Here is a 12,365-nt window from a genome sequence, read left to right on the forward strand (position 1 = left end):
TTGTCGAAAGCATCGGAGACAAACATATAAACTTTTTTTTCCGAGACAAACATGTAAACCTAGATTTTAATATATAAATTTTATTTATTTTCATATGACACACAGTATTTGCATCTAAAGTTATGTTGATTAATCTATAAGTCCAGTTTGTATCTTCTATCTCCAATCGTACATACTGCAACAGCCGAGATCACACCCACTGGCCGCCACTGATAATAATGCTATCTGAACGTATGACAAGAATCTCTAAATAATGACAAAGTACAGCATAACAGCCGAATTCTGAGAAGAGGACAGTTTAATAGAGATTCCATTTTCATCGGGGGTGCAATTGAAGAAGAAGAAGAAGAAAAAGAAATGTTTTCTTCTTCTGCTCTTTGCGTCGCGCTTGCAGATGTGGGAGTTAACACGCATCGCGGAAGTGGATGCCTTGTTTTGTATAGAACACGAACGTCGTAATTGACATTAGCAATCAATAGTGTATTTACCTTCCATCTTTTTTAATACTGCAAAGTAGTAGGACTTGTGTATTTATTTTTGTGTTGTGTTTTGAAGATATAGTTATGTCTGCTCCAAAAACTGGAGATTGTAAAAAATCCAATGGAACTATTCCTTTGTACAGACGTATATCAGAAGGACAAGCGAATGGCCATGTGCTCAAATTAAATGGAGTTGAAGAGAAAACTCCTTTTCTAATTGGGGTTGCTGGGGGAACAGCTTCTGGAAAGGTAAGTCTGTGAATGTAATAATTGTATACAATTGAAGAGTTAATGTGTATATTTCAGGAAACAAAAAAGGAGATAAATCGAAGAGTACTTCGGTGCAGTGGAGCCCAGGTTCAGTTCCCGTTGGGAACTTGTACAAAACCCACAGCTTATCTTTTGGTTTTGCTTTGTTGAAAAGGCATTGTGCTATGCAGACGAAGGATATTCAGGTCATAATATGATTACCGTATACGGTAGTATTGCATTAGCGGCCTTACATTTTACCGGAAAGAAACAAAATTCTGGTTCTGTTTGATAATTGTTACGCTTTTATTACGTGTTATTACACAAGGTGGGTTAACAGACGCAGATGGCATCCCTGAAATACAAAATTTATGGGGAAATGGACAGAATTCAACGAAATGTCGGCATAGGAGTAACAAGAAAAGGGGAAGGTTTAGATTATTGGTCCCCCTATATTTTTCAGAAATACAAGTATTTGCTTATTTGATATATGCTCCTTCTTCCTTACGCTTGCTTTAACCCTAATTTTGAAGAGCATATTACGTTTTTAAAATAAGAATGTATTAGTTTTTTTTTTTTTTTTTTTTGGTTAGAGGGTTTTGCGCCATACGTGTGCAGAAATTTTTATTGTGAGGGGGGGGGGTTAGGGTGCTTGGCCCCCTATGCTTTGAAGTAGAATTTAAGTTTTTGTAAAATAATAATACTTTAGGTTTTTGAAATAGTCGAAGGTTGTCCAGCTATACTTTTATAGAACACTTTTGTCGGTGGGGGAAGGGGGGATGAAGTAGGGGGTTAGGGAGATGCTGGTCAGTGGTATAGGTGACCCGGAATATTTTCTTCTGGTCATCTAATAATAGTTTTTCTGGTGTTCTGCATCATCTATACCCCATCCAGGGAAGGGGGAAGTGATCTAGAACTTTGCCTAAGAAAAGTAATAAAGGTCATCAATGTAGAGTGATTACTTAGGGAGAATAAACCAAGTTATCTTGTCAATTATGAGTTTACAAATTGAAGGGATATTAGATATATAAGCTATACAGCATAGGACATTTTTCGAGCAGACGGCTCTACCAAATTTTCACACATTTATTGCGTTTTCCGGTTTCTTCTTGCAGAGCATGCATTAAATGAGGAGCTAATGCATAAACCACGTACCAACTTATGCTAGGTGGCCGTTAAAAGCACGAATGCTATCTAACAGAGTCAGGGCAGAAGCATTGTAGGGGGTCCAGAGCGGAGCGTCCGAAGGTAGCAGGCGCGTTAGTGACAGGGGACATACGCATAAACGAGGATAGTGGAAAAATTCATACCTGCGAATTGTGAAATGCCCAGTCCACACATACTTCCCTACAATACGAGCTCCAGTCACTAACAGTTGATGAGGTTATATCCAGTTCATTTTCTATTATTTCCAATCTTCTAAAATGCACCAATGTATTACAAATGCCAATATTTTCTCTACAGTTAACTTCGATCATTCAAACAAAAGTTCCTTTCACAGCTGATACTCCTGTGTTACACTGTCTTCCCTTCTTATCTTTACGACAGTAAAAAGTGTATACATTGCCTTTCTTCTGAATTTTTACTTCTTTTTCACACTTTGCACAGTTCGTTTTACGTTTACGTTTCAACATGCTATGACGTTGCAAAAACACGCTCTTTATCTCACAATTCTTTGTAATAGAACCGTATATTAACATTGCATCCATAGCAAACGTCCATTGCTAACACGGACAGAGCATTCGCGCCATTTATTTCCACCTTCTTCGCTTTCTTGTATTTTTCCGCTTCAATAAATAGTTACACTTAGAATACGTTCACTACCATTCAAAATTTAATATTTCAGTATGATATCCACTGACTAAAATTACTTATATTCACACTCCTCTTTTACGAAAAGTGTTTGACGTCCTATTTTACCTATAAATTTTGTTTTTGGTAGAGCCGTCTGCTCGAGTGAATCCAAATATATACGTACCTTGCGTATAGTATAGCTTTGGGATACTTCTTCGATCACTTTGTACAATCCGCGGCAAAAAACCTGCAACATGAGGATGTAAGTTTATTGTGAAACTACGCCTAACAGCACAGGGAATGAACATAACGACTAAGTGGAACGAATCACGCCAGGATAAACCTCGGCCTCCTCCCGTGCACACTTATTTTGGAACAAAAGACTTCGTCATTTCACAATAAACTTATACGCTCATGTTGCAGCTTTTTTGCCGCGCATTGTACACTGCATTAACTAGCACTTCACTTCATCATGTCTTTCTTAAGGAGTACAAGGTGTAAAAAGACCACACTTTTCTGTCTCGACATTATTATAAATGGGGTAAGCTCCGGATTATTTTGATTACATAATCTTATTGTGAAATCAAGAAACATTTATTTCTTGGATTTTACAAATTTATGCCTCTATAAAGTGGGATAACACTCGAAATTTTGTCCAATTTCATATTTGGTTCAGAGGCAACTCTTCTCATGTTAGTTTCATTTCTGTGACTCCATTACTGCAGCATACGCATCCTGGATTAGGTAATAAGACCTTGGGTTTGAAGCACTGCCATACCATGCTGGGCATTACTCGAGCAGGCGGTTTTATCAAATATGACACATTTTTTGCATTTCTTTTCTTTTTCTTTTTTTTTTTTTTAAGTAGAATAAGTACTAAATGAGGAGCTCTAAAGACTACAGTGCATATATTACGAACCAACTTGTGGTAAGTGGCAAAAAAGAAAAAAAAACGAATGCTATTTAACCGAGTCTGGGCAGGAACTTAGCAAGACGGCCCGAGTGGAAGCGAGGGAGTGCGTCCATAGGGAGCATGCGCGTCAGCGACGGGGGTATACGCATAATCGAGGATGATGGAAAAACGCTTAAATATGTGTAATAATTCTTATCTTCAGAAACATTTAATTTCGATCCTTCAAAAAAATAAAGTAACTAACTCTCACAGCTGATACACGAGTGTTACAGTACATCTATCGTACATGTCCAGAAGTAACGTATGAACAGGAAATTCCCGCAGTTTATTTCTACCCTGTATTCTTCCGCTTCAGTAAATCGTTACACATACAATACTTTGCCATTCAAAATCCATTTCTGTATGCTGTGCAATGACAGAAATAACTTACATTCACACTCATTGCTTCACGAAAAAAAGTTTCAAATCATATTTTACCTATAAATTTTGTTTTCGGTAGAACCGTCTGCTCGAATGAACCCGAAAGAAGTGTTTTCGTTTGAGTTTTGTAATTTTTCATGTCCAATGGACATATATTTGACAGGGGGCTCTGCTCCCAAGGTGTCCTCTGAAAGTTTTATATAGACCTTTTTGAATGTACCTAGTTATATCATAAATACTGTCACAAAGTTTGGAGTGGCGCTGTAGGCATGCGGAGTGGCAGTGCTGCCATCTGTGTCCCCACTTTCTTCATTCTATTTCATTAATTTCTCATCATCACCGTTTCCTTTAGCCTAACCGGCATAACTGTGGGACGTAAAACTCAAAGATTTCATTTCATTTGCATTACACAAGGTCGGGAAAACAGCAGGTGAGATTTTCAACCTCCTAAAACCCCTACAAATCAGCAAAAGATTCATGTATCGCGCCATACAACGATACACCGAGACTGGAACGGCAGCTGACCGCGCAAGGAGTGGCAGACCATGGATGGTACGAACACCGCAAGTCCAGAAAGGAGTCACAGCAAGAATTAGAAGAAATCCCGTTCGAACACAAAGTGTGATGGCTGTTGAGGTGAACATCAGCAGCAATTTCATGTCTCGTGTGCTGAGGAGTGACCTACATGTACGGGCGTATACTGCCGTGTCGTGACAAAACGCTGTAATTTTGGCGGAGAAGTTTTGCGAAAATGAGCCGTAAAGTTTTCATTCGAAAATGTGATCTGTATCGTTGCGTGTAGAACCAGTGTAACTAGGCAATAATGGTCAACCAATCAGTTTTCACCAAATTTAATCACACAACATGCATTTACGTAACATTACATGTAACCATGTGTTTCCAAAGTCAAGATACACTGGTTCTACACGATACAGATCACATTTTCTGATGAAAACTTTTAGGCTCATTTTCGCAAAACTTCTCCGCCAAAGTTACAGCGTTTTGTCACGACACGGCAGTATAAGAGGCGGACTGGTCACTTTCTGACCCAAACATTAATGTCGCAGAGGGTCCTCAAATCAAAGAGACTGTTGCGGCGTTACGCCAACAATCTGCACAGAAAGATTCTGTTCACTGACTAAAAGGTGTTCACAATTGAGCAGACCTACAACGCCCAAAATGACCGTGTGTATGCCACGTCATTTACTGCAGCTGCTGAGGCAGCTCCAAGGGTTCAGAGTGCACATCATCCTGCCTCAGTGAGGTTTGGTGCGTAGTGAGCTACTCAGGCATAACCCAGTTGCATTTTTGCGAACAAGGTGTTAAACCATCTGCCAAGGTGTACCAGGACACAGTGCTAACACCTATAGTGAAACCACTGTCTGCTACCATGTTCCCTGTATAACGAAATACTTTGGATAGTTTAATAATTACCTGTACCTTGGGCAGAAAGTGCTCATACATGTGCACTATACTTAATAGAATGTTAATTTAATATTAACAAAAGAAGAATGTTTTTAATATCTGTAAGAGATTATTATGGGATAGTGTTATGTAATTAGTTGCTATGTAGTTGTTTATGGATACCTAATCATCTTGTATGTGTGCATGACAATTTGAATAAAAATACATAAAAGTGTATCAACTAATAAACCATTGGATACCGTTCGTCGACTTTATAATTTTGATAGAAAAGGTGAGAATAATAATATGTATAATTATTAAAGATATTTTTACATGCAAATTATTACTACCACTCGAGATTCATATATAATCGATCGAACCAGGTTGACGACTACCTTTTGGTAAGTTCGTCATAAAAATTTTGGTTTACCTCACCCGGGATCTTTTCATAAATTCATATCCCGAAGCATAGTAAGGGTGAATTTACTTTTGTCAGAAGGTTAATGAATACAAATTTCACAAGACTTAGGAGTGGTAGGATAATTATAAGAAAAATGAACGGTGAAGCAATGGAGAATGAATCCAATAATAGTGACAACGGTGAACATAGTGTAGCACCAGGAATGATATCAGAAGACCGAATCTTGCTAGCCTTACAGCGACAATTGATTCAGATGTCTACCGAGTTAAAGCAGACGATAGAGCAAAAGTACGAAGAATCCAACAAGCAATGCGAAGAATTAAAGCAGACGATAGAGCAAAAGTACGAAGAATCCAACAAGCAATGCGAAGAATTAAAGCAGACGATAGAGCAAAAGTACGAAGAATCCAACAAGCAATGCGAAGAATTGAAGCAGACGATAGAACAGAAGATAGAGCAGAACTCCGAAGAATCCAACAAGCAATACGAGGAATTAAGCAGACGAATGGAACAGAGGTCAGATGAAACGCAACAATTAATTATCCAGACTATGAACGATATCACCTCGCAGTTCGAGGAAAAGTTAAAAGGAATATCTGAGGAATGCCAAGATAATCACAATCACCTGAGCCAAGAAATCAGTGATGTAAAAAAGGATTTAGAAGTAATAGAATCTTCTGTTCAACAGCAAAAGATTCAGGTCATCAATAATTCTAACAACATACGTGCAAATACGCAATTGATAGCTACTCTACAGGAAGAAATTAGGACGCTACAGGTTAAGGACAACACATACCACAATAATATGGGTAGTGAGCGCTTGGAGTTTCCCCACTCACCAGAGATGACTTCGCCTTCACCTGTGTCTGATGAGGATATTATTTTGGAAGAAATTCATCCGAAGAGGACAGATGGGCGGAAAAGGGATAGTGCAACGACACATCACGTCATGGATAGGAATTGTCACCCAATAAGTACACGGAATGATAAAAGAAAGGTAAAGTTAAGTGTTAAGATGAGTGAAATACGGGCTATGAGTAAATTCAGTGGTAAATGTAATGAAAACGCTACTTCTTTCCTGGAAAAATTTCAGGACGAATGTAATATAATGAGTATAGATAGATCACAATATATGAAATTAATCCCTCATGTATTACTCCCACCATGTTCTTTATGGTTTAAAGCAGTACGCGATCACATCAATACATATGAGGAATTCAAAGCGGCATTGATCGCGAATTATGAAAATGACTTTTTGCTTGCAAATCGAGATGCCACCATTAGAAATCAACATTTCAATCCTCGTTTGCACAAATCTGTTGTAGAGTTTGTTGTAAATACATACAACGAATTAAAGGTCGTTAATCCCTTGCAATCCGAATCTAGAATAATAGCATCGATTCGAAATTTGCTCCCATTTAAGTTACAACAGATCTTGTTCTCTACACAGTGTATGAGTTTCAACCATTTATTAATGCTTGTCCAATGCTATGAAACCCAATACCATGCTATGAATCAACAAGCAGGAGTAGGTAAAAGTAAAAATAATTCAGATCATTTTGTACCTGTTCGGAATCTAAATATCCGAAGTGTGAATGATACGGAACACAACCTAAGCCGAGTAAATTCTAGCAATCAAAACGAGCAAAATAGGCAAAGTTACGTAGGGAATACGCCTAACCTAATTAATCGTAGCAATCCTTATGTTAGATCATACAATTAAAACAGGTTTAAAAATAGACGGAATGTATGGCGAAATTCCAGGGATACAACCAACTACGTGGATAGACGTAATTGGAGAACAAGAGATGGCACTTCGCATCAAGATCCAGGTATCGAAGTAATTCCTGTACAGAACAGTAATACGGGACATAATCATGATTGTGCTGTACAATGCACTTTACTGGAACCATACACGAGTATGAATTTAAGCTGATTACCGTTAATGAAATTAGGTTAAACCCATATCAGTTATAGATTCTTGTGAACTTTTATTTTCAATTTTATGAGTTAATGTTGATAATGAAAACGACTCTTATGAATACTTGAAGTACTTAGATATAGTTTTAGATAGACTGGAAAGTTAATTTTCAAATGATTTTAATTCTCTCTTGTTAATGTGAAGAATTATAATTCGATTTGTAATTAATTAAAAGCAAAGATTATTTATATTAGATTGATTTGTGTTGAAAACTTAATTGTCAAAGATTATGTTAAGTGTAAGATTCATTCTATTAAGTTAATTATTCAACGACTATCTTGAATGAGATTCTTCTATATTTTGATGCCTTATTGATCCAATGTTTATTTTAAAATATCACCTAATATAATTATCATATAATGCGCCCTGGATAATGGTAACTCATGTTTGTTTCTTACGATTTTGACTTCGCACCCTTCAAAGATTAAATAAATGGGCGACGACATTTTAATAATAAAATATAATAATAATGTAATGAAAAATAAGTATTGATGAAGTGTAAGATTTGTTATAAATGTATCTATATCTATAATATGTAATGAAGATACATACGAGGGGCGATCAAAATGTGATGGACATATGCAATGTAAAACCATTATTGTGAACGGACCAGTGGTTCTTGAAGATAAAAGCCAAGCTCGCTTATGACTTTTATATTCAGTCCAATTGTCGGGCGACATTTTATATAACGAAATACTTTGGATAGTTTAATAATTACCTGTACCTTGGGCAGAAAGTGCTCATACATGTACACTATACTTAATAGAATGTTAATTTAATATTAACAAAAGAAGAATGTTTTTAATATCTGTAAGAGATTATTATGGGATAGTGTTATGTAATTAGTTGCTATGTAGTTGTTTATGGATACCTAATCATCTTGTATGTGTGCATGACAATTTGAATAAAAATACATAAAAGTGTATCAACTAATAAACCATTGGATACCGTTCGTCGACTTTATAATTTTGATAGAAAAGGTGAGAATAATAATATGTATAATTATTAAAGATATTTTTACATGCAAATTATTACTACCACTCGAGATTCATATATAATCGATCGAACCAGGTTGACGACTACCTTTTGGTAAGTTCGTCATACCTGGAGAAGGGTGGACCTTCCAGCAGGATTCCGCTCTAGGCCATAAAGCGAAAACAACCGAGGAGTGGCTGGCACGGAACGTCCCCGACTTCATTTCTACCGCTGATTGGCATTCTAGCAACCCGGACCTTAACCCGTTGGACTACAAACTTTAGGTTGTCCTTCAGGCAAAGGTCTAGAAACGGCATCCTGCATCCATATGTCGACAGTCTGAAATAATCCTTGACTCGAGCAGTGAACAATTTTCTCATGGACGTGGTGCGTAATGCCATCGACCAGTGGCCAGACAGACTTCGTGCCTGCATCAAGGCCAAGGGGGAACATTTCGAAAAATGATTCGTGCGTCAGGTGTACAACATATCAATGTAAAACATGACCAAAATAAATTGCCTTTGTGTTAACACTCTCTGTGTTATTCATTCAGACACAGGAGTTTTCAAATTTGTGACAGTATTTATGATATAACTAAACCTTGTTCGGCCTAAGCTCTAAACTACGATAAACAAATCCACGTGGAACTAAATCTCGCTGATTTGCTGTTGTCCTACTGACGCTTGTAGTCCTCCGCAAAATAGTTCATGTGGCTGGATTATTACTTTTACTATGAAGCTTCATATAAAACTGCTATATTATCATAAATGACAACAATATAATATGGATTGTCTAATAATACTGCAATCGAGTGTGGCTAGTGAAACACAAAACATGCGCAGTAGCTATTGCGCCAAATCAACTGTGGACGCGTGTTCAGATTTCAAGCCCGGCTGGCATGAATCCCGGTTCCGCGAGTGTTGTGGTTAAACACCAACAAGGTAAACCTTTACTCACTAAGCAACAATTGTTATCAGCGAAATTCAATTTTTGTTTTTAGTCTTTCGAGCTTTTTCCTTGTTTTCTGCTACTGCTGTAAGTATCTGGACAACACGAGACAGTATTGTCAAAATGCACTTGTACCACTTCCCACGGGGAGGAGCAAGTTATACATCATTAGCCAATCGTATTTGTGACAAGCGGAAGGATACAAATATTTTTTTTTCGGAGCTTAGAGCTTACGCTGAACAGGGAATAGGTAGTTTATAGTGCTGGTTGGAAACATGAGAATTTAAGAATTAATTTTTTTTTTAAGTTATTTTTAGATAGTGTGTAGTTTAGAACACTGAGCAGTTGCAAGGTACTAATTTAGCGCAGTAATACAATACAGATGCAGACGTATATACAAAAGAGTAAACTAGGCACGGAAATAAGAAATATTTATTATTAACAGTTAAGAGTGAATGATGGAAATGAAAGAAGAGTAATTCTGTGTAAGGTATATTAACACCTACTAATACAACGTTGAAAATCGATTCATGTGGGTCTAATCCAGGGCCGCTATCTACAGAAGATTAGCCTACAAGCAAATAGATTTATGATTCACTTTGGAGTGGTGGAGATTGAGTGAGAAGTTTGTGCTATTTGTGGTTACCACAATTTCGGTACAGTTGAAGGACTGTGGTTACTTACACATCAATTCACTTGTAGTATGCAGTGTTTTTTTTTTTTTTGTTAATAACTTGCTTTGGATGATCAACCTCAACCGCGATGTGTATTAAACCTTTTAGTTATTTATTTGTTTCCTGAAGTACTGCAATTTTACTTCAGTTTGTCGTCAGAATTCTAAACCCACCTTGAAAGGAAACCATACATTGTTTCAGTTCACTCGACTGCTTATAGGAATCAGCAAGATATATAATGTATCGTGATAGTTTGTCGTTACTTATGAATTATTAGAGAAGGTAGATTGAGATTTAATGATGACGTCAGCGTCGAGGCTATTTGTCCCCGTCACTATCAACACAGCTGCTGTAAATAAAAGTTAAAAAACCATCATATCAAAATATAACGAAATACTGCTGCAAAAGAAAAGTAAAAATATAAAAGAAGAGATAATATATATATATATATATATATATATATATATATATATGAAAATAACAAATATTAAACAACAATATAACAATAAATATATATAAGTAACAATAAATAGTAATAATTGTACCATAGAGAAAATTATAACAATAATAAATGCTAATAGTAGTAACAAAGAAAATATATAATAGTAAAAAACATTGGAAATCAACGTTTGAGGCGAACTTTTCCACGTGGGCCAAATATCGTCCATGCAGTATTTATCGGTTTGTCTTCCACCATATCAAGTTTCAAAGAAACTGAAGGTAACTTACAAACGGGTGGAGATTTTCTTCTTTTCGGGGAAAGGACTGTATCATTGAGTTGGCGTATATACTGGCTAAATTTTAAGCCGGCCATATAAGGTGAACGGCGAAGGACTAAAGTTCTCCGAAGTCCGCCCCAAAAATTTCCGATTTGTTAATCTCCAAAGTTAATGTTGGTTTTGTTTTTTTAATATACCAGTACGTTTAAGATGCTGCAGTATTGGGTTTCAAGTAAATGAAGATTATTATGCTAACGTTTTGGAAATGCATTTGTAGTGAACAATAAACAGCTTCATAAAGAACGGTTTCTCATGCAGGATAATGCTAAGCCACATGTTACACAGCATGCAGTGGAAACCTTGGAGAAATTTCCGTCCCTAGACAAGTCATTTCCATTGCATTTGAAAGGGGCAATTCGCAAGAACTTCATGAATGGTTTCTCCTTCAGGATAATGTGATATTGCGAACTATGGTAACGTTGAAGAAAACTGTTTGGTAGTCGCTAGATCAATAATTTCCAATATATTTGAAGGGAGCAATTCCGAAACAGTGATCTGAACGGCTTCCTAAAGAATGTTTCTCCTGCAAGATAATGCCGGGCTGCATACGACATTGACAGGCTACGGAAACTTCGAAGACAATCATTTGACAGTCCCTAGACCAGTCATTTCCAACTGTCCGTCCTGTTACGTCACTGTTTCTGCACTGCTTCGTTTGAAGAGTATCACCTCGAGGGTAACCTGACAGTGAAGACGAGGATGACAGGGAAAGAATATCAGTTATAACATCGTCGATTTTGCAGGCATATTACTCGTGAATCCATGACAGTGCGTACACTGCCTACCAGGGTTGGCTGGTTTAAACCAAAAAACGAAAAATGTTCGTGAAAGTGTAAGTGTCCGTAAAATCTTGATGAGCACACATTTGTGGGTTATCAAGTTTGTCCCGTATAATATTCGTAATATATTCTGACCTAAATTCCTCATTCATTACTCAGAGATTATACTGCAAAGCAACTTTTTTTTTGTTTATGAATTTTTTTGGCGATTTTTTTAATAGTGTGTTATTATTGTTATGCAATTGCAATAAAAAATATAAATATTGTTTCGTTTTAATAATGTTTACTATTGATAAAATACATCGAAATGACGTACTTTTGTGTGTGTGTGTGGGGGGGGAGAAGGGGGGCTCATACAAACCCAACCACAGACATTTATTGAAATCAGAAATACCTTTGGTATATATTTATGTATAAGTGGGTCAGAGCCAAAGTGGACTCAAATAATTCGTATCTTTATTCACTTTTCTTACTGATATGTGAATGAAGTCGTCGTATTTCTTTAACTTGGACTAATAAAAGTCATTGTGAACTAACTTGGACTAAATT

At 36.8% G+C, this 12,365-nt stretch overlaps 1 protein-coding gene across 3 annotated transcripts in view; it reads left to right on the forward strand.

Moving 5' to 3' along the window:
- Positions 1-12,365, forward strand: part of Uck (Uridine-cytidine kinase) — a 144,714-nt gene that overhangs the window by 4,985 nt on the left and 127,364 nt on the right. Inside the window, exon 1 of one of the 3 annotated variants that reach the window (XM_081764253.1) lies at positions 366-728. The exons of 1 other annotated variant lie outside the window; for it this stretch is intronic. In XM_081764253.1, coding sequence (XP_081620379.1) covers positions 564-728 — 165 coding nt within the window. In that variant the 5' untranslated portion in view covers positions 366-563. Of the gene's footprint in view, positions 1-365; positions 729-12,365 lie in introns of those variants that run through there. One more of the 3 variants, XM_081764254.1, reaches the window with a different exon arrangement.

Source organism: Thermobia domestica, chromosome 7, assembly GCF_964235325.1.
Source record: "Thermobia domestica chromosome 7, izTheDome1.hap1.1, whole genome shotgun sequence".
In the NCBI taxonomy this organism is placed as follows: Eukaryota; Metazoa; Arthropoda; class Insecta; order Zygentoma; family Lepismatidae; genus Thermobia; species Thermobia domestica.